Genomic DNA, 20,527 nt, shown 5'->3' on the forward strand with positions numbered 1-20,527 from the left:
GAGAAAACCTGCAGGTGCTGGAAATCTGAGGAACACACACAAAATGGTGGAGGAACTCAGCAGGCCAGGCAACACGGCACCAAGGAAAAAAAGTACAGCCAAAACCCTTCGGCAGGAGTGAGGGTCTATCCTGCGCCCAACACATTGATGCAATCATGAAGGAGGCATTCCAGTGGCTAAGTGCTTGGGGAAATTTGGTATGTTACCAAAGACTATTGCAGACTTCTGTAGGTATATGGTGGAGAGCACTCTGACTGGTTACGTCACCGCCTGGTCTGGAGGCTCCAATATCCAGGATCGGGAAAAGCTGCCGAGGGTCGTAGAGTCAGCCAGATGCATTGTGAGCACATATGTCAATGATATTAAACCTGATTCTCATCCCTTCCTCCGCCTCCCTTTGTCTTTTCCATCTATCATCCCCCAGCTCCTTACTTCATCCCCCTCCCCCACCCACCTGGTGTCTCCTATCACCTGCCACCCTGTATTTCTTCCCCTCCACTCACCTTCATATCCTGCTTCTTCCCCCCTTCCTTCCCAGTCCTGATGAAGGGTCTTGGACTGAAACGTTGACCCTTCATTCATTTGCATAGATGAGGCCTGACCTGCTGAGTTCCTCCAGCATTCTGTGTGTGTCGCTCTGGGCTCCTTCCCAGTGTGGAGTACCAGGCCTGGCTCAACGTCCTTCGTAATCTTGTCCTTTAGAACCAAGTGCCAATTATGCCACGGTCGCGCGGCAGTTAGTGCGACACTATTACAGCTCGAGGCATTCGGAGTTTGGCGTTCAGTTCCGGTGCTGTTCTGCGATGAGTCTCTGTACCACGGAGGGCTTTCCCACTGCTTGTAGCTCTGCTTGGTATGGAGGGGCCGCAGGATCAGAGAAAGCTGTCCAAGGTTGCAAGCTCAGCCAGCTCCATTACGACATCTTTAAAAGGTGAAGCCTTAAGGAGGTGGCATCCATCATTAAGGATTTCCACCATCCAGGACTTGCCCTCTTCTCATTCCTACATCAGGGAGGAGGTCAGGCAGCCTGAAGACACATTTAATGTTTTAGGAACAGTTACTTCCCCTCTGCTTTCAGATTCCTGAATGGTTAATGAAGCAATGAACACTACCTCACTATAATTGTTCTCTTTTTTCACAACTTATCTGTGTGTATAAGGAAAGTGACAGTAACTCAAATAGCCATGTGTGAATATATGGTGAATACGTGAGATCTCCCAGGTCCTTCAGTTTCCTCCCACAGTCCAAAGGCATACTGCATAGGTTAACTCATTGTCCTGTGATTAGGTTGGGATTAATTGGGGTTATGGGGTTGCTGGCAGGGCTGGCTCCTCACTGTACTGCAAAATAAATAAGATAAAATTACCTGGCCACGATCCCCGATTCTGTTCAACCCAGGATGCTTCCAGTCACTGATGCACAATAGCTGAACAGGACCTCTCATTGTTAAAGCAGATACATAGTCAAAGTCAAAGTCAAGTTGATTGTCATCTGCTCAAGTCCATGTGCGGACAGGTGCACTGAAAAACCTAGCTGCAGAGCACCACAGGCACACAGTGTCAGACAAGCACTGTTTGCAAGAAAAACATAACGAAACACAAATTATACACAATTTTTAGAAGAAAGAACACAGTTAGAAAACAAAAAGTCCATTTTAAATCAAAGTGCCATCTCTCTTAGCTCCAAGAAAGCCAAGTCACTCATGTATATGAAGGACTGCGAGTGGCCGGTCTCCTTTCTTGCCCTTGTTGCTGCTTGAGGAGATTTTCAGCGGGAATGCAACTGCAAACCAAAGGAAAGCAAAGTCAATCTCATACCACCCAACTGCTGGCATAAATGGGATTATTATTGATGGGAAACACCAGCGATTCTGCAGCTGCTGGAAACCCAGGGCCATACACTCAAAATACTGGAGCAGCATCTATGGGAATGAATAAACAGTCGACATTTCAGACTGGAAAGGAAGGGGGAAGAAGACGGAATAAGAGGGTGGGGGGGAGGATAAGGAGGGTGGTTCTCCCTCTCACCTCGTCTTCTCCTCACTTGCCCAACTCCTTCTCATTCTCCTCCTATTTCCCTTTCTTCCATGGCCCACTGTCCTTTCCTATCAGATGCTTTCTTCTTCAGCGCCTTAGCTGTTCCACCTATCACCACCCAGCTTCTTACTCACAATGCCCCCCCAACCCACCCACCTTCCCCCTCACCTGGTGCCTCCATCCTTCCCCTCGCTTTCTTATTCTGGCTTCTCCCCTCTTCCTTTCCAGTCCTGACGAAAGGCCTCGGCCTGAAATATTGACTGTTTATTCCCCTCCATGGATGCTGCCTGACCTGCTGAGTTCCTCCAGTATTTTGAGTGCGTTGCTGTGCATGGTAAGTTTGAATTTGAATTGACTTTATTACTTACATCCTTCATATACATGAGTAAAAATCTTTACCTTATGTCTCCATCTAAATGTGCTGCTTATTGAACAAGGGCAAGTACAGCCTGCTTATCGAACACAAGATGTAGCGGTGTTGAGAACATTTCAGAGTATATTTACTGGAATGAGTGGATTGTCTAAAAAGGAAAGGAGACAGACTGGGTTTGTATCCGATAGGAAATTTATTTTCTGCTACCTGACTTGATAATTCTTCCACTCTCTTGAGTGTGCTATCTACGTACCCAGTGGCCATATTATTAGGTAACTCTTGTAGTTAATAAAGCGGCTACAAAGTGTATCTTCAGTCTTCTGCTGCTGTAGCCCATCCTCTTCAAGGTTTGTCATGTTGAGCATTCAGAGATGCTCTTCAGCACACCACTGTTGTAATGCGTGTTTATTTGAGTTACTGTCACCCTCCCGTCAGCTTGAACCAGTCTGGCCGTTCTCCTCTGACCTCTCTCATTAACAAGGCATTTTCACCCACAGAACTGCCACTCACTGGATGTCTTTTGTTTCTTTGCACCAGTAAACCCCAGGGAGCGTTGTGCATGAAAATCTCAGGAGGCCAGCAGTTTTTGAGATACTTAAACCACCCGTCTGGCACCAACTGCCAAGTCAAAGTCACTTAGATCACATTTCACCCCAACCTCTTGACCACATCAGCATGCTTTTATGCATTGAGTTGCTGCCATAGGAATGGCTGATTAGCGAGCAGGTGTACGGGTGTACCTAATAAAGTGTCCACTGAGTGTAAAGGGGTGGTTGGTGATCAGAATGGACATGCTGGTGGTTGCTTGTGTTCTGTGACTCTGCCACCCTCATACCCCTTTTAAACGGAGATGGCGATATCGACAGTTTCGAAGGAAGAGGTCAGTAGAGCTGAACCAATTGTTGAGGTATCAATGCTCTCTTTCCGAGAACATAGTCCTTATCTTGCTCTGTAAAGGCAAATTACCTAAATTAATAACAGGAGTACAGAAAGTAAACAATTCAGTCTGAACTTCATTTAGAAGCTGCCATGACAACCAGTGAGTGATTGCAAGGTGTGCCGATTTTACTATGAAGCCCATTTTTTGTGGTTGCGTAATACCTGGCCCAACAACTCATTAGTTGTACCTATCTTTCAAAGGAAGGTCAATGTGCAAGTTTCTGACCTCATACCTGGTACCAAGGCATTTGACCTTTCCACTAAACATTTTATTGTGTGCAAGTTTTTTTTTCTTGCTGCCGTTCTGGGGCCCCCCATCATTTGGGGTTGACTGTAGATGTTGCGTCCCAGCTGTCTACGTGATATGCAAGTCAGGGCAGTACAATATGGAGAGCGAGCTGTTGCCCGCGTAGCATGCTCCTCCTCTCCACACAGCTGATAAATGCAAAGGAACGACAAAGACCCATACAGTTTGGTATCAGCAGCATCACAGGCGTTTCCAGTCGGCATTGAACTCAATGTGGGACTGCCTCGGGGACTGCAGCTTCAGATTTTTCCTCAGGGTTTACTCCTGAAGCCTTCCCCATGAGTGGGTATAGCCGCAAGGCAGCGGATGTTTGACATCAGAGTTTTCCTTCTCCGCGATGAGCTGCCAACCACGGCTGACAAGCCCCATCTGCCCAAAACGACTATTTTTAGGGCACCAGTAACCCACCTTTGCCCCTTCTCCTGTCAGTAGAAACAGCTCCACCGGCCTTAGTAAGTAAGCTACACTTGAAGGCCAGAGCTGGACTTGGTCGTCAGAGGCTATTTGAGGTGGACAACACCGGAGCATTTGATAGGTGGTGGGTGCATTTGCCCACTGCCCACCACAACCTGTCTCCGCCGGCTATGACAAGCTTCAGGAACCTAGTCATTTTATCATGCGAAGAGCACTGCAGAAATAACTTCAGAGTTTAGGAGTCATGAAGGCTGTGTGGCCTGTAGACTGAAGAAGCTTGCCAAGGTCCAGCAGCTTCAGCACTTATTTGGCATTTGAGTCCATCTCAATCATCTCCTGATCCAGAGCAGACATCTGTATGTTCATGTGCCTAGTAAAGTGTCCAGGGAGTGTATGTTTGTGGTCTTCTGCTGCTCTAGCCCATCCAGCTCAACGTTCGATGTGCTGTGCGTTCAGAGATGCTCTTCTGCACACCACTGTTGTAACGTGTGGTTATTTGAGTTACTGCCACCTTCCTTTATACACACAGATATAAATAAGTCGTGCAAAACGAGAACAATTATAGTGAGGTGGTGTTCATGGCTTCATTGACCATTGAGAAATCTGATAGTGGATGGGAAGTAGCTGTTCCTGAAACACTGAATGTGTGTCTTCAGGCTCTTTTACCTCCTCCCTGATGTAGTAATGAGAGGAGGACAAGTCCTGGGTGGTGGAAATCCTTAATGATGGATGCCACCTTCTTAAGGCTTCACCTTTTGAAGATGTCCTCGGTGGTGGAGAAGTTAGTGACCACGATGGAGCTGGCTGAGTTTGCAACCTTCTCCAGCTTTTTCTGATCTTGTGCAGTGGCTGCTCCATGCCAGGTGGTGTTATAACCAGTTAGCATGCTCTCCACCATAAATCTGTAGAAATTTGCTGGAGTCTTTGGTGATGTACCATATCTCCTCCAACTCCTAATGAAATAGCCGCTGGTGAGCTTTTTTTTCATGATTGCATTTCTTTCTCTGTAAAACTGAGACTTAAGGTTCATATTGGGCCTGAAAGTTCTCACTCCTGTTTGCAAATCCTTCCCAGCCTTAGCAATGCCCTCTCATTCTCTCTCTAATCTCCCCCCAGCTCCATAACTAGATTTAAGGTGAGTGATTTGATAGGGACCCTGAAAGGCAACATTCTCATCCAGAGCAACACACACATCAAAATAGTGTCTTAGAGTCGTAGATTCATAAGTCACAGACAGCTGCAGAACAGATGCAGGCCCTTTGGCCCATCTTGTCTCTGCTGAACTGTCATTCTGCCTGACACACACTTGCACCATTGTCCTCCATACCCCTCCCTACCCTTCCCATCCATGTACTTACCCAAACTTCTCCCAAGTGTTGCAATCGAACCCACGTCTGCTGGCAGCTCATGCACCACCCTTTGAGCAAAGAAGTTCCCCCTCAGGTTGCCCCAAAATTTAATTGGTCATTGTAAATTGTCCCGTGATTGGGCTAGATTTACATTGCAGGGCAGTGCAGCTCGAAGGGCCAGAAGGGTTGATTCCATGTTGTATCTCAATGAATCAATCAACAAGTAAATAAATAGATGAACAAATAACTGAATAATTGTATAAATAAAAAACAAACACCTACATACATAAATATCTTACCTTGCCGCCTTAAGGTTTCACACAACCTCTGGAAAAACAAACAAGTGAAAATCTGCAGATGCTAGAAATCCAAGCAACAGACACAAAGAAAAAGCCTGCTTGCATTTACCTGCATCATTTTATAAACCTCTATCAAATCTCCCCTCATTCTCTGGCACTCCAGAGAATAAAGTCCTCACCTATTCAACAGCATGGGGCAAAGGGCCTGTTCCTGAGCTGTACTGTTCTGTGTTCTATGTTCTACAACCACAACTCCCATCATCGAGCACTCTATGTACCCATTATCCTTAATCTGTGACCCCTAATTTTAATCTCAGTCAACCTGAGGGAAAAAGCCTGCTTGCATTTACCCTGTCTATGCCCCTCAAAATGCTAGAGGAACTCAGCATCTATTGAGACACAGGAGGGGGTGGATGCTGGAATCTGACACAACACACTAAACACTGCGGAGCTTAGTGGGTCAGGCAAAACCGGTGAGGTATGGACAATTGACAGTTCAAGTCAAGATCCTTCATCTTGGGGGGCGGGGGACAGTAGCATAGAGATTAGCATAATGTTATTACAGTGATAGTGACCCAGCTTCGATTCCCACCATTGTCTGTAAGGAGTTCGTATGTTATTCCCGTGAACATGTGGGTTTCCTCCGGGTGCTCCAGTTTCCTCCCACGTTCCAAAGACATCCTGGGCAGAAGGTTAATTGGTCAGATGGGTATAACTGAGCAGTGTGGGACAACTGGGCCAGACAGGCCCGTTACTGTACTGTACCTCTAAACGAAATAAATAAATCCAGACTGAGATAAAGGGTCTCGACACAAAACGTCGGCAGCTCATTTCTCACCACTGGTGCCCTGCCCGACCCCCTGAACTGCAGGGTGACTCAGCGGCAATGATGTGGGGAGGGCCCTAACCAGGCGGACGGAAAGGTCACATGGCCGAAGAGCAAGCAAGTTCTCCCCTGTGGGATCTGTGCAGTTTTTCATTGATTCTAGTGCATTTACTGTGAATGCCCACCAGAAAATGAATCTCAGGGTAGTATATGATAACATACGTGTACTTTGATAATAAATTTACTTTGAACTTGACTTTTTGTAAGGAAGGCCAATGCGATGTTAGCATTCATTTTGAGAGGACTGACTATAAAACCAAGGATGCAAAGCTGAGGCTTTATAGGACATTGCTCGGACCACACTAATGAGCAGTGTTGCGGCTCTTATTAAAGAAAGAATGTGCTGACATTGGAGAAGGTCCAAAAAAGCTTCACAAGAACGATCCTGGGGATCAAAGGGTTAACATATGAGGAGCGTTTGATGGCTCTGGGCCTGTACTCACTGGAGTTCAGAAGAATGAGGGGGATCTCACACAAACCTGTTGAAAGTCCTACTTGGAGTAGACATGGGTGTGGACAAGATGTTTCCTACAGTGGGGGAGTCTAAAACCAGAGGACACAGCCTCAGAATACAAGGATGTCCATTTAGAACAGAGAAAAAGAAGAATTTCTTTAGCCAGAGGGTGGTGAATCTGTGGAATTTGTGGCCACAGGCAACTGTGAAGGCCAAGTCATTGGGGATATTTAAAGTGGAGGTTGATAGGCTCTTGATTAGTAAGGGAGCCAAAGGTTATGAGGAGAACGCAGCAGCATGGGGGTGAGGAGGATAATAAACCTGCTATGATAGAATGCACAGCACACTTGATGGGCTGAATGGCCAGTCCTGCTCTAAGCAGTTCCTCCAGCAGGTTGTGGCTATCATTGGCTAATGGTTCAGATACGGTGTGTGGTTCAAAAACATTTCAAGGGGCAGAACGTCCTCATTCTCTACCAGTCAATTCAGTTTAAATCTTTATTTAGAATCGATATCCAAATACAAAACACCATTAGTCTTTTTAATTTCCTTTAGGTTTCAGACAGAACAAAATTGAATGGCAATGTACAAAAAAAATTATATCCAACTACAGTTAAATTGTCAAAAACATTGGCACAATCTGTTAAAAAAAACACTGTTAATTCTCACCAAAGTGTTAAAAACTGTACAAAATACACAGTTATATACAATTGTTAGTTTCTTGGTTAGGATTTCTACAGCTTTTAGTCTCTGTGGCTGTGATCTGCCCGTGTTAGGTTAGTGGGACTGGTGATCAGGAGAGAGTGAAATGCCTCCAAGGAGGAAGTGGTGGGCCATCTCCACTCCTCCTAGAGCTGGATATTGGTGGGGGGAATTCCGGAGGTGGGGAGGGTGGGGAAAATGTCTCATCACGTGTGTGCATCAAGGAGGAGGAACCAGTCAGGGTGAGTCAGGATGTGGAGACTATTCACTGATGCTCCTCACCAGCTCTCAACAGCTTATTGGCTCCGGTAGGAATCCAGCTGGTAAGTGATGCCTCTGGCTCAGTGAACAGCACTCTTGTCACTCTCGGCAAAAGCTGGGAGTTCGAGCCCCAGTCCAGACATGAGCACAGAGAGGCTGGATATAGGGAGGGCCCTTAACAAGAGGACAGGAAATTTACAAAGGCAAAGAGCAAGGAAGATCTCTCCCGTGGTACCTGACTGCGCTCAGAATGGCTTCCTGATCACAAGTAACTGCACCGTAGAGTACTGAGCTGGCTCCACAGGTGCTCGGGGACATTGAGACAGTAGTGCAGACATTTGACTCAGAAAATCCTCTGGCATCGATGGCATCTAGCAAACATTAATGGAGTTCTCACCAACACTGTGATGAGAACCATCCCCTGAATACGGAAATGATCAGCTTTGGCAGTGTACCCAAGTAGGATCCTTAACAACACTGATATGTCCAGCCCCAACTCCAGAGATATGACCTTACAAAGTAGCCTTAACCATTAGTAAAATTAATTAGTTAAAATCAATATTTACGAGGACATACTTTAACGCTAAACATCAAGAAATATCATTTCTTCTCTCACTTACAACACCCATTAATTAATGAAAATTTCATTAAAGTTTCCTCCCCCATTCCAAAGACTTAGGTGAATTGGTCACATGGGTGTGATTAGGCAGTGCAGGCTCGTTGGGCCAGAAGGGCCTGTTACTGTACTGTATCTCTAATTAGAATAATACACTCACACAACCCTGCTGTCAAATGATTTCCTCTCCACTGCCATTCATTAGTCTATAAAACTGTGAGAAACACAGGTAGGGTAGACGGTCTTTGTCCAGAATGAAAAGAACTGATACTAGAAGGCACGAATTAAAGGTGAGAGGAGGGGAAATGTGCAAGACACATTTTGTTTTAAAAGTGGAACTTATTGCCAGTGTTGGTGTGGAAGCAGATGCCACAGTGGCATTCCAGAGGGGTTTAGGCAGGGAAGGATGGGAGATGAGGCTATGTGCAGTCAGGAGGGATTAATCCAAGTTGGCATCATCACTGTGGGCTGAATGGCCTGCTCCTGTGCTGTTCCACGTTCTATTTATACACTGAACATTGGTCTTCAGGAAACCTTTGAAACATTCTTTGTTAATCTTTTTAAGAAGGATTAGTGTTAGAATTTAATTACACACAATTACCCAGTGAATGCACCATTCAGAGAGGTAATAAAAGCAAGAATGAAGACTCCATATGCAATTATGGGACCCGGCACCACACAATACCAGAGAAGGTTTCTTCCTGCAGACATTATACTAACAATGGTTGGACAAATTCTGGCATCACCACTAGTGTCCACATCCTGGGAAGTAATGCATTTTAAGAGCGTCATGGACAAAGAACAATTAAATGTATGAAGGAGCAGTGGCATGGTGGACAGGGGGACAAGGTAGGTGGGAGAACCAAGAGCATCTTGGAGACAGGGAGTCTGCAAAAGGGCTTGGACATGTTAGGAGAGTGGACAAAGAAGTGGCAGATGGAATACTGCAGTTAGTGGCCACCTTATTAGGTACCTTCTGTACCTGAACCATTCTTCTCTGACCTCTCTCATTAACGAAGTGTTTTTGCCCAGAGAACTGCTACTTGCTGAATTTTTTTTAAATCATTTTCTTTAGTTTTTCAAACTCTGAATACTGTTGTGCAAGAAAATCCCAGGGGATCAGCAGTTTCTGAGATACTCAAACCACCCCATCTGGCACCAACAATCATTCCATGCTCAAAGTCAGCTAGATCACATTTCTTCCCCATTCTAATGTTTGGTCTGAACAACAACTGAAGCTCTTGACCATGTCTGCACAAGTTTATGTTTTGATTGCTGCCACGCAATTAGCTGATTAGATATTTGCATTAACGAGCAGGTATACCTAATAAAGTGGCCACTGACTGTAGTTTGGTAGGAAGAATAAATGTGTAGTCTATTTTCTAAGAGGGGAGAAAAATCATTAACAGGAGCTTCAAAGGGACTTGGGAGTCTTAGTTCAAGATTTCTGTAATATTAATTTGCAGGTTGAGTCGGTAGTGAGGAAGGCAAATTCATTCATTTCAAAGCGAGTGTGCACCGCTGAGAGGTATAAGCCCTTGGTCAGACAGCATTTGCAATTCTGTGAACAAATATGAGCCCCATATTTGTTAAGGGAAGGTATGCTGGCCCTGGAGAGGGTCCAGAGGAGGTACACGAGAATGATTCCCGGAATGAAAGGGTTAACATAGGAGGAATGCTTAATGTCTCTGGGCCTGCACTCAGTGGGGTTTAAAAGGATGGGTGTGGGATGGACTTCACGGAAACCGGCCGAATACTGAAAGGCCTGGATTGAGAGGACATGGAGGATGTTTTCTATGGTGGGAGAGTCACGGATCTGAGGGCACAGCCTCAGAACAAAGGCGTGTCCCTTAAGCACAGAGATAAAGACTGATTTCTTTAACCAGAGGATGGTGAATTTTGTGGAATTCGTTGTCAGGAAGGGCAGTGAAAACCAAGGCATTAGATTGTATTTTAGGATATTAATTAAATTAAATACATTGGATGTATTTAAGGCAGAGGTTGATGGATTTGTGGTTGGTAAGCACAGGAAGATGGCGGGAGAATTGTCATAGTTGAATAGTGGAGCAGGCTCAATGGGCTGAATGGCCTAATTCTGCCTCTATATCTTAACTTATGCTCTTCTGGATGAACTCATGAATATCCAGAGATGAAAGGTTGCAGATATTTTAGAGAAGATGCAGGAAAGTCTCACGAGGATGACCCAGAAATCAGTGTTCAGAAACGTCTGATCAAGCTGGGGCACTTTTCTATAGAAAAGAGGTGTCTAAAAGATAATGTAAACTCCTTCAAACAAGGTGGGATTTTGATAGAGGCCTGGATGGAGCAGACTTGGAGAGAATGCACATTTCCACCAAAGCCAGCAGCCACAAGTAGGGACTGTCAACATTGGGCCATTTGCACTAAATTTTATCAGAAATTCAGGAGAAACATCTTTAGCCAGAGTAGTGTGAATGTAGAACTTGCTGACATGGGAATATTCAGGGTAGGAAAGAGATAGGTTTAAAGGGAATAGGACTCCCCAATCCTACTCAAAAGCAGTGGAGCTGTGGCTAGAGTAATCGACCCAGGATGAATTCCCACTACAGTTTGTAACAATTCTCCCGGTGAGGGCACGGGTTTCCTCCCTCGATCCACACCTTACAGGTTGGTAGGGTAATTGGTCGCATGGGAGCAATTGGGCGCAGCGGGCTCCAAGTTATTACCATCCAGTTCCCCACAGATTCCACTTGCTAGGGGCGATTTCCAATCGGTTATTAACCTAGCAGTCTGCGTATCTTGGGCAAGTGGAAGGAGATTGGAGAACCGTGACGAGGGAAGCCCTGCGCATTCACCGAGGGATGGTACAAACACCACACGGTCAGGCATAAGGAAAGGTTCAGGTTCAAACCCAGTTCCACCGGGCTGCGTCTCCGTGCTGCCCCTCAAATTCAGAGTAAACCGTCCCAACACATTGTCGCCAGTCACAGCAATCCACTGTACTGCACATGTAAATAACCCGCACTATTGGGACCCAGGTCAATTTTTAAGAGAATCCAGTCACCATTTAATGTCAGGTTGCATCTGCTGCAGATTATAGATCTGCGGGTCATGGTATACTCTTGGTAATTATGGTCAGGGTGAGACTGTGCCACCTTTTCCTCACTGTTGGTTGACCTCTTCTTCCCAGAGAGAACCTGGGTGGGAGGTTCACCCCAGACGGTCACTCTGCACAAGTCAGCTGCTTCACTCGAGCTGCGCTCTGCAAAGGCCGCAAGAGAGCCTGCGGTGCTCCACCTCAGTCGCTCTGTGGAGTAACTCGCTCTCACTGGACGGGAGAGAAAGACAGGAGTGGTCACATCTTGCCACTTCAGATGTTTACACTGCCCCACTGCCAGCTAATTCTCCAAGGCACGACCGAGAGCGAAGCTGTGGGATCCTGTCACTACCACGGGCCTGGTTATGAACAAGAAAAGTCAGCCAAAAGGATCACAGGGAGCAGCCAAATGCTTCAGCTGCTTCGTGGCATTTGAGCTACTTCCTGAGGGACATGGGGTGCAGGATATCTCCAACTAACATGGGGCAAACAACATACTATCTTAATTTTGCAGTCAACATCAACAAACACGAAACACTAGAAGAAATCAGTAGGTCAGGCAGCGTCCATGGAGAAGAATAAAAGAGTTGGCGTTATGGGCCAGGCCCTTCATCTGGAGTCAATACTTCAGGTTTGAGACCAAAGGAAGCTGCAGTTTCAGTTATCCATGCAAATTCCTGGAGTCTGCTTCGAGGTGAACTGGTTTGTGAAGTCAGGGGGCATTGTCCCGCAGGTATACCGTGTAGAGTGTGAGCTCAATGTTCAGTCCCTCTGGCTGGGCACCCAGGTAAACCTCCAGCCTCCTCCCCCGTCCCTCTGCACAAAGGCCTGGCCTTGGCAGAAGCTATGCGTTTTGACGTTGCGGTGGGGGCTAAGAGAGGTGGAGAAGGCCACGCAGGTTTTATTGGGGTAAGGCGGCACCCCGGACGGAGGCGGTAAGGGGTAGGGTGAGGCGGAGACCAGCCCACCGCTGCAGCAAGACTCCAGCTGGCAAGGAGGGCTGTGAACATCCATCGAGGCAGCAGTGCCTTGACCCTGAGTGGTGACGTCCGCGCAGTAGTCAGCCTCCCTTCTGTAATCGGGGCACACCTCGCTGACAATGGCACTGTAGTTAGCTGTGGAACTCTCGTCAATGGTGTTGGCATCTTTTAATCCCAAAGTCTTCAATACCCAAGTGTCGACACAAGGAACACAGTGCTCCTCTTGGCCAGAGAACGAGCTACTTCGGTCTGTAAGAGCCGAGTCTCTCCGTCCCCTCTTGGAGAAGTAGGTGGGGCCTGTCGAGTAAATGTCAGCTTCCTCCTGTTCCTCAAACAAACGCTTCTTAACTTTAAAGATCCCTCTTTTCTTCTGCCCATTTTGCGTCAACAATTTCTGTTAAAAGGCCAAAGATCATATGATTAAGACAAAGATTAGTTTTAATTGTCACATCTACATCGAAACGTACACAGGAACGCACTGTTTGCGTCAACGAGTTGAAGGATGTGCTGGGGGCTGCCCGCAAGTGTCACCATGCTTCCCACGCCAACATAGCATGTCAACAACTCACTAACCCTAACCCGTACATCTTTGTAACGTGGGAGGAAACCAGAGCACCCAGTGAAACCCCATGCAGTCACAGGGAGAACGTACCAATTTCTTACAGACACTGCCAGCAGCTGAACCCTGATCACAATTCACTACCACTGCTCTACCATACCTTCCTAGACAGAGTCACACAGCAGGGAATCAGGTCCTCTGGCCCACCCCCTCCGCGCTGACTAAGACTACCATCTAAGCTGTTTGGCCCATGTTTCCCTAAACCTTTCATATCCTGACGAAGGGTCTCGGCCTGAAACGTCGACTGCACCTCTTCCTAGAGATGCTGCCGGGCCTGCTGCGTTCACCAGCAACTTTGATGTGTGTTGCTTTCATATCCAGGTTCAAGTTCAAGGTTATTGTCACCTTACTGTCATAGAGTCATAGTCTACAGTACAGAAAAAGCCCTTCAGCCCATCTAATCTGTCCCGAACCATTAATCCGCCTAGTCCCGTTGACTGGCACTCGGACCACAGCCCTCCATGCCTCTCATCCATGTACCTATTCAAATTTCTCTTAAATGTTGAATCAACCCCGCATCCACTACTTGAGCTAACAGCTTATTCCACACTCTCACTATCCCCTGAGACATAGAAACGTAGAAAATAGGTGCAGGAGTAGGCCATGCGGCCCTTCGAGCCTGCACCGCCATTCAGTATGATCATGGCTGATCATCCAACTCAGAGCCCTGTACCAGACTTCCCTCCATACCCCCGATCCCTTTAGCCACAAGGGCCATATCTAACTCCCTCTTAAATATAGCCAATGAACTGGCCTCAACTGTTTCCTGTGGCAGAGAATTCCACAGATTCACCACTCTCTGCGTGAAGAAGTTTTTCCTAATCTTGGTCCTAAAAGGCTTCCCCTTTATCCTCAAACTGTGACCCCTCGTTCTGGACTTCCCCACCATTGGGAACAATCTTCCTGCATCTAGCCTGTCCAATCCCTTTAGGATTTTATATGTTTCAATAAGATCCCCCCTCAATCTTCTAAATTCCAACGAGTATAAGCCTAGTTCATCCAATCTTTCATCATATGAAAGTCTTGCCATCCCAGGAATCAATCTGGTGAACCTTCTTTGTACTCCCTCTATGGCAAGGATGTCTTTCCTCAGATTAGGGGACCAAAACTGCACACAATACTCCAGGTGTGGTCTCACCAAGGCCTTGTACAACTGTGAATACTTCCCTCATTTTCCCCTTAAATATTTCATCTCCCCCCCCAACCCATGACCTCTAGTTCTAGTCTCACCCAACCATAGTGGAAAAAAGCCTGCTTGTATTTAGCCTATCTATACCTCTAATAATTTTGAACACCTCCCTCAAATCTCCCCTCAACCTTCTGGGGAATAAAATCCTAGCCTATTCAGCCTCTCCCTATAACTCAGGTCCTGAAGTCCCAACAACATCCTTGTAAATCTTCTCTGCTCTCTTTCAGTCTTATTTACATCTTTCCTGTAGGTAGGTGACCAAAACTGCTCCAAATTAAGGCTCACCAATGTCTTATACAACTTGAATATAACATCCCAGTACTTTGATTTATGAAGGCCAATGTGTCCAAAGCTTTCTTTACGACCCTACCTACCTGTGATGCCACCTTCAAGGAATTATGGACATGTATTCCCAGATCCCTTTGTTCTATCAGACTCTTCAGTTCCCTACCATTCACAGTGCAAGACCTACCCTGGTGTTCCTATCGAAGTGCAACACATCTGCCATTCTTCAGCCCATTTTTCCATCTGGTCCAGATCCCACTGCAAGTTTTGATGGTCTTCCTCGCTGTCCACTACACCCCCAATCTTGGTGTCATCGCAAATTTACTGATCCGGTTTGCCACATTATCATCCAGACCATTGATACAACTGTACATATACACAATCAAATAAAACACCATTTCTCCTGACCACAGTGCACCACAACACTTACATCACACACAGCACATAAAACAAAATATTACCACAAATAAATTAAGAAAATATAATCTAAAATGCATTTAGTGCCTAGTAGAGGTAAACAGTAAATAGAATAGCAAGCAGCTCAGTGTTCTGGTGACGAGACCTCGGTGGTGGCAGGGTAGTCATTAGTCTCACAGCCTGAGGGGAGAAGCTGTTTCCCAGTCTGACAGTCCTGGTCCTGATGCTCCAAATCTCCTTCCTGACGGTAGTGGGTCAAACAGCTTGTGGGATGGGTGGTAGGGGTCCTCAACAATGTTTCAGGGCATTTACAATGCTCCCAATAAATGCCACAAATATGGGGGGAGAGAGACCCCGGTGATCATCTCGGTGGTAACTTTCTGAGTACCTGTTAAGTGTTGTTATTATTTGTACCTCAGCCACTTGGTGGCACCTCGTTCTAAATAACTACCACACACCCAGAGTTAAGAAGTTGCCCTTCAGGTCCCCTTTTAAGTCTCTCCCACCTCACCTTAAACCTGATTTTATAGAGGTGCCACATTACCCTATAGCTCGATCCCTCTCATGCTTGATTCCCCATCCTCAGGGAAAAGACTAAGTGCATTCATCCTTTCTGTGTCCCTCATGACTTTACCCCTCTATACAGTTACTCCAGTTTCCTATGTTCCAAGGAATGAAGTCCTAATCTATTCAACCCCTCCCCATAATTCAAGCACTCAAATTCTGACAATATCTTCAAATCTTCTTAGTACGTCTTCCATGTAGGGCCAAAAAAACACAAACACTTTTCTCGGTTTTGTCCAATGGGGAAAGAAAATTGTCCGCATTTCTCAAGCAAACTCTGTCATGGGAGGCCCCAAGCCCATCGGCAAAAGAGGGAGGGTTGAGCATGAGGCTAGCAACCTCAGTCGGTAAAAACCCAGAGCTACAAAAACATCAACAGAAGCTGCAGACACCTCATGCCTGGGAGAGGGGGGATTTTCATCTAGGGGAAAGGGGGGGGGGGAGAAGAAGAAGTAGTTTCTCTGGCACCTTTCATGATAGAAGATAGAACAGTACAGCAGAGTACAGGCTCTCCAGACCATGATGTTAGGTGTACCTTGCCTACAAAGGTACAGTGGAGCAGTGCATAGTGCTGATGTGTCATAATCCAGCAGTATGGGTTTCCTACTGACAGTGTGGAATTTGTATGTTCTCCTACTCGATATAAACCTCCTCCATGATCAATATATCCCTTCCCTCCTACACATCCCAGAACCCTCCATTGCTCTTACATCCATTTGCCTATCTAAGAGTCTCTGAAATGTCCCTATTGTATCAGCCTCTACCACGTGTCCTCCAGGAACCTACCACTCTCTCTGCAGAAAAAAAATTACAAGTCTGGAGGACTGAGTTATAAGGAAAGAATACGGGTTAGGACTGTTGTTGTGTCTGAATCTGGAGAAAATTAGAAGTGCAGTTTATGACCCTTCTATTAAGTTTGAAAAAATTTGGAGGCCATTTATTCAGCATTTTCATTTGATGTAATTTGATCATTTCCAAACTTGTTTTATTTCTCTGTACTGTTGTTGGAGGGGAATGGAATCGTCGACGCTGAGGTTTTCTTCTTTTCCATTTTTAAGTGGTTAGTTTTGCCCAAGTCTTTTAGTTTAGTTTAGTTGTTTTTTTTTCTTTTGCGATGGTTTTTTTTTTTCTCTTTTTCTTTCTTTTTTCTTTTTTTTGCTTTATATTATCCATGATCAGTTCTACATGTATGGGAGTTTTGGTAATTTCCACTATTTGGTTTTGCAATTACTCTTTTTTTAAATGTAACAATACATCTCATATTATCTGTATTATTGCTATGTTTTGTTTCTATATTTTGAAATTAATAAAAAGATTGAAAAAGAAAAGAAAGGACTGTTTTCTTCAGAACAAAGAAGATTGAGAGATTTGATAGAGGCACAGCATACAAAATTATGAGGGGCATAGATAGGGTAAATGCAAGCAAACTTTTTCCCCTGAGGTTGGGTGGGACTACAACCAGAGGTCATGGGTTGAGGGTGAAAAGTGAGAAGTTTGAGAGGGTTGTGAGAGTGTGGAATGAGCTGCTGGAACAAGTGGTGGATGCGAGCTCGATTTCAACATTTAAGAGAAGTTTGGATAGGTACATGGATAGTGTGGATATGGACGGCTATGGTCCCGGTGCAAGTCAACGGGAGTAGGCTATTTAAATTATTTTAGCATGGACTAGATGGGCCAAAGTGCCTGTTTCTAAGCTGCACTTCTCTATGACCCTATGACTCTAAAAAGGTGTTGGCTGTCCACACTATCTATGCCTCTCATAATCATATACACCTCTATCAAGTCTTTCCTCATCCTCCATCACCCCAAGGAGAAAAGCTACAGCTGGCTCAACCTTTCCTCATAAGACATTCTCTAATCTAGGCAGCATAGAGACAAATCTCTTCTGTACCATCTCTAAAACGTCTACCAGAATAGAAAGCTGTACTCCAGAGTTTTATAGAGCTGCAATATTATTTCACAGCTCTTGAACTCAATCCATTGACTAAAGGAGGCCAGCCTTCTTAACTACCCTATTAACTTGAGGGCAACCAGAGGGATCTGTGGACATGGACCTGAAGATGTCTCTGTTCCTTCTCACTGTTACGAATCCTGTCATTAACCTTGTACTCTGCCTTAAAGTTCAACATTCAGTCTTGCCTGGATTGAGTTCCATCTGCCACTTCCCCGACTAGCTCTGCATCCTTTCAATATTCCGTGGTCACGAGGAAAACATGCAAATGCAACGGATAGGAGGAAACCACGCTGCCAGACAGCAGCTCCACTCACTGCCCCAATGGGTCTCTGTAACTTCTGGCTGTAGGCACAGTACATCCAAAATGGAGACGCATTCCAACATCCCAATATCCCAGCACAAATATCTCACACACACAGAACATTACAGCACTGTACAGGCTCTTCAGTCCATGATGCTGTGCTGACCTTTCAACCTGCTCTGACATCAACCCAGCTAGCAACCCACCAACTTAACCCTAGCCTAATCACAGGACAATTTACAATGACCAATTAACCTACCAACCGGTACATCGTCAGACTGTGGGAGGAAACCAGAGCACCTGGAGAAAACCCACCTGTTCCAGGAAGGACGTACCCAGGACGTCAGAAATGAACTCTGAACTCTGATGCCCTAAGCTGTAATGGTGTCTAACCACAACACTACCGCATCCATATGCCGATCTAAGAAATTTTTAGTGCCCCTAAGGAATCTGCCTCTGCCACTATCTCTGCCAGGGTGTTCCAGGAAACCAAAAAACCTACCTCCGACATACCCCCTATAATTTCCTCCAATCATATTAAAATTATGCTCTTCACATTATTATCTTGTGAATGAGTACAGGCATTCTCCAACATGGACTTGAGGGGGAGGTTGAACGTAACTGAACTGTTTTTGCAATATGCTTTGCTACAAGGAGGACCAGAGATCCTGTGGTAGGTTCTGATGGACACATACCCTCGCCTTGTCTTCCAGGGATTTCACATAAGTGGAGTTCAGGTATTCCCTCAACTTGCTGTTTTCTTCGTGGAGCCGGGCGAGTTCTTCCTCCTTTTGTTCAAGTGTCTCCTGGAGCTATAGAGATAATGAAGAAAGACCATTGTTTCAGACAAGTCACTCTTTGGAACATAACCTCTCCAGAATTCTGGGCCATAACAAGAAGCTAAAGATGGTCGGTCCAGAGATAATGACCTTGGAAAAACTTCCAGCAACAACCACAAACATTGCTTCTGACGTCCAAACTATGTCTGAAACATCTGGCATGATTCCAGCTGCTGGAAGCTTTCCATCATAGATTGTTGATAGCTTTTACCAGACCTCAGAATAAACACTAAGGTTGTTCATTAAGCAGTGATGGTTAATTTGAGGAAGTAAATTGGTAAATTGGCTAATTATTGTCACATGAAGCGCAGTTACTGTGAAAAACTTTTGTATGTCATCCATATAGATTATTTCATCACATCAGTGCCCTGAGGTAGTACAATGGAAAATAATACCAAAATGCAGAATAAACTGTTACAGTTACAGTGAAAGTGCAGAACTGTTTCTACTGACAGGAGAAGAGGCAAAAACAGGTTACTGACACCTTAAAACCAGTCACTTCAGTCAGATGGGGCTTGTCAGCCGTGGTTGGCAACTCATCGAGGAGGAAAGCTCTGATCTCAAACCACCCCTGTCTTGCAGCTATATCCACTCATGCGGAGGGCTTCGGGAGTAAACTCTGAGGAAAGCTCTGGAGCTGAAGCCCCTAAGGCAGTCCTATGTTGAGTTCAATGCAGATAGGCAACTACTGCGATGTCCCTGGGGTCAAGCTGTATCGGTCTCTGCCATTTCTTCGAATTCATCAGCTGTGTGGAGAGGGAGCCTGCAACATGGGCAACAGCTTGCTCTCCATATCGTACTGCCCTGGCTTGCACAGCTAGGATGCAGCACCCATGGTCGGCTCCAGTGGAGGCTTTGAATGTAGGAGTAGCTGCTTACTGAGCCAAGGGAGTCACTAATGGAAGAACAACGATCTAAACTAATTGGCATTGAGAGGTACAAGTCAGCCATGATGGAATGGCAGGGCAGACTCATTGGGCCACATGGCCTAATTCTGCTCTATTTATTGTGCTGTGGTCTTATTGAATCATGGGGGAACACGGGTCATTTTTATTTTTATACAGCGTTTGTGATGAGGGACACACCACATGATTCACTAGGAACTTTCAAACTGGAGGCTGATGCTTGAAAGTCAAAATATACTGCAGATGTTGGAAACCTAAAATAAAGATAGAACTTGAAGGAGAGCAAACAACAGGAATTCTGCAGATGCTGGAATTTCAAGCAACACACATCAAAGTTGCTGGTGAACACAGCAGGCCAGGCAGCATCTCTAGGAAGAGGCACAGTTGACGTTTCGGGCCGAGACCCTTTGTCAGGACTAACTGAAAGAAGAGCTAGTAAGAGATTTGAAAGTGGGAGGGGGAGGGGGAGATCCGAAATGATAGGAGAAGACAGGAGGGGGAGGGATGGAGCCAAGAGCTGGACAGGTGATTGGCAAAAGGGATATGAGAGGATCATGGGACAGGAGGCCCTGGGAGAAGGAAAAGGGGGATGGCGGGAAAAAACCCACAGGATGGGCAAGGGGTATAGTGGGAGGGACAGAGGGAGAAAATGGAGAGAGAGAAAAAGAATGTGTGTATATAAATAAATAATATAAAGCATACTCCATCTGGGTAGCCTCCAACCTGATGGCATGAACATTGACTTTTCAAACTTCCGCTAAT

The 20,527-nt window shown here is 45.7% G+C and overlaps 1 protein-coding gene across 1 annotated transcript in view; it reads right to left on the reverse strand.

Moving 5' to 3' along the window:
- Positions 1-7,608: 7,608 nt before the first annotated feature.
- Positions 7,609-20,527, reverse strand: part of gmnc (geminin coiled-coil domain containing) — a 30,601-nt gene continuing 17,682 nt past the window's right edge. The window contains exons 4-5 of the mRNA XM_072254895.1: positions 18,717-18,833; positions 7,609-13,086 (exon numbers count right to left, since the gene is read on the reverse strand). Coding sequence (XP_072110996.1) covers positions 12,475-13,086; positions 18,717-18,833 — 729 coding nt within the window. The 3' untranslated portion in view covers positions 7,609-12,474. The remainder of the gene's footprint in view (positions 13,087-18,716; positions 18,834-20,527) is intronic.

The sequence above is a fragment of the Mobula birostris genome, chromosome 4 (genome assembly GCF_030028105.1).
Source record: "Mobula birostris isolate sMobBir1 chromosome 4, sMobBir1.hap1, whole genome shotgun sequence".
Taxonomy (NCBI): Eukaryota; Metazoa; Chordata; class Chondrichthyes; order Myliobatiformes; family Myliobatidae; genus Mobula; species Mobula birostris.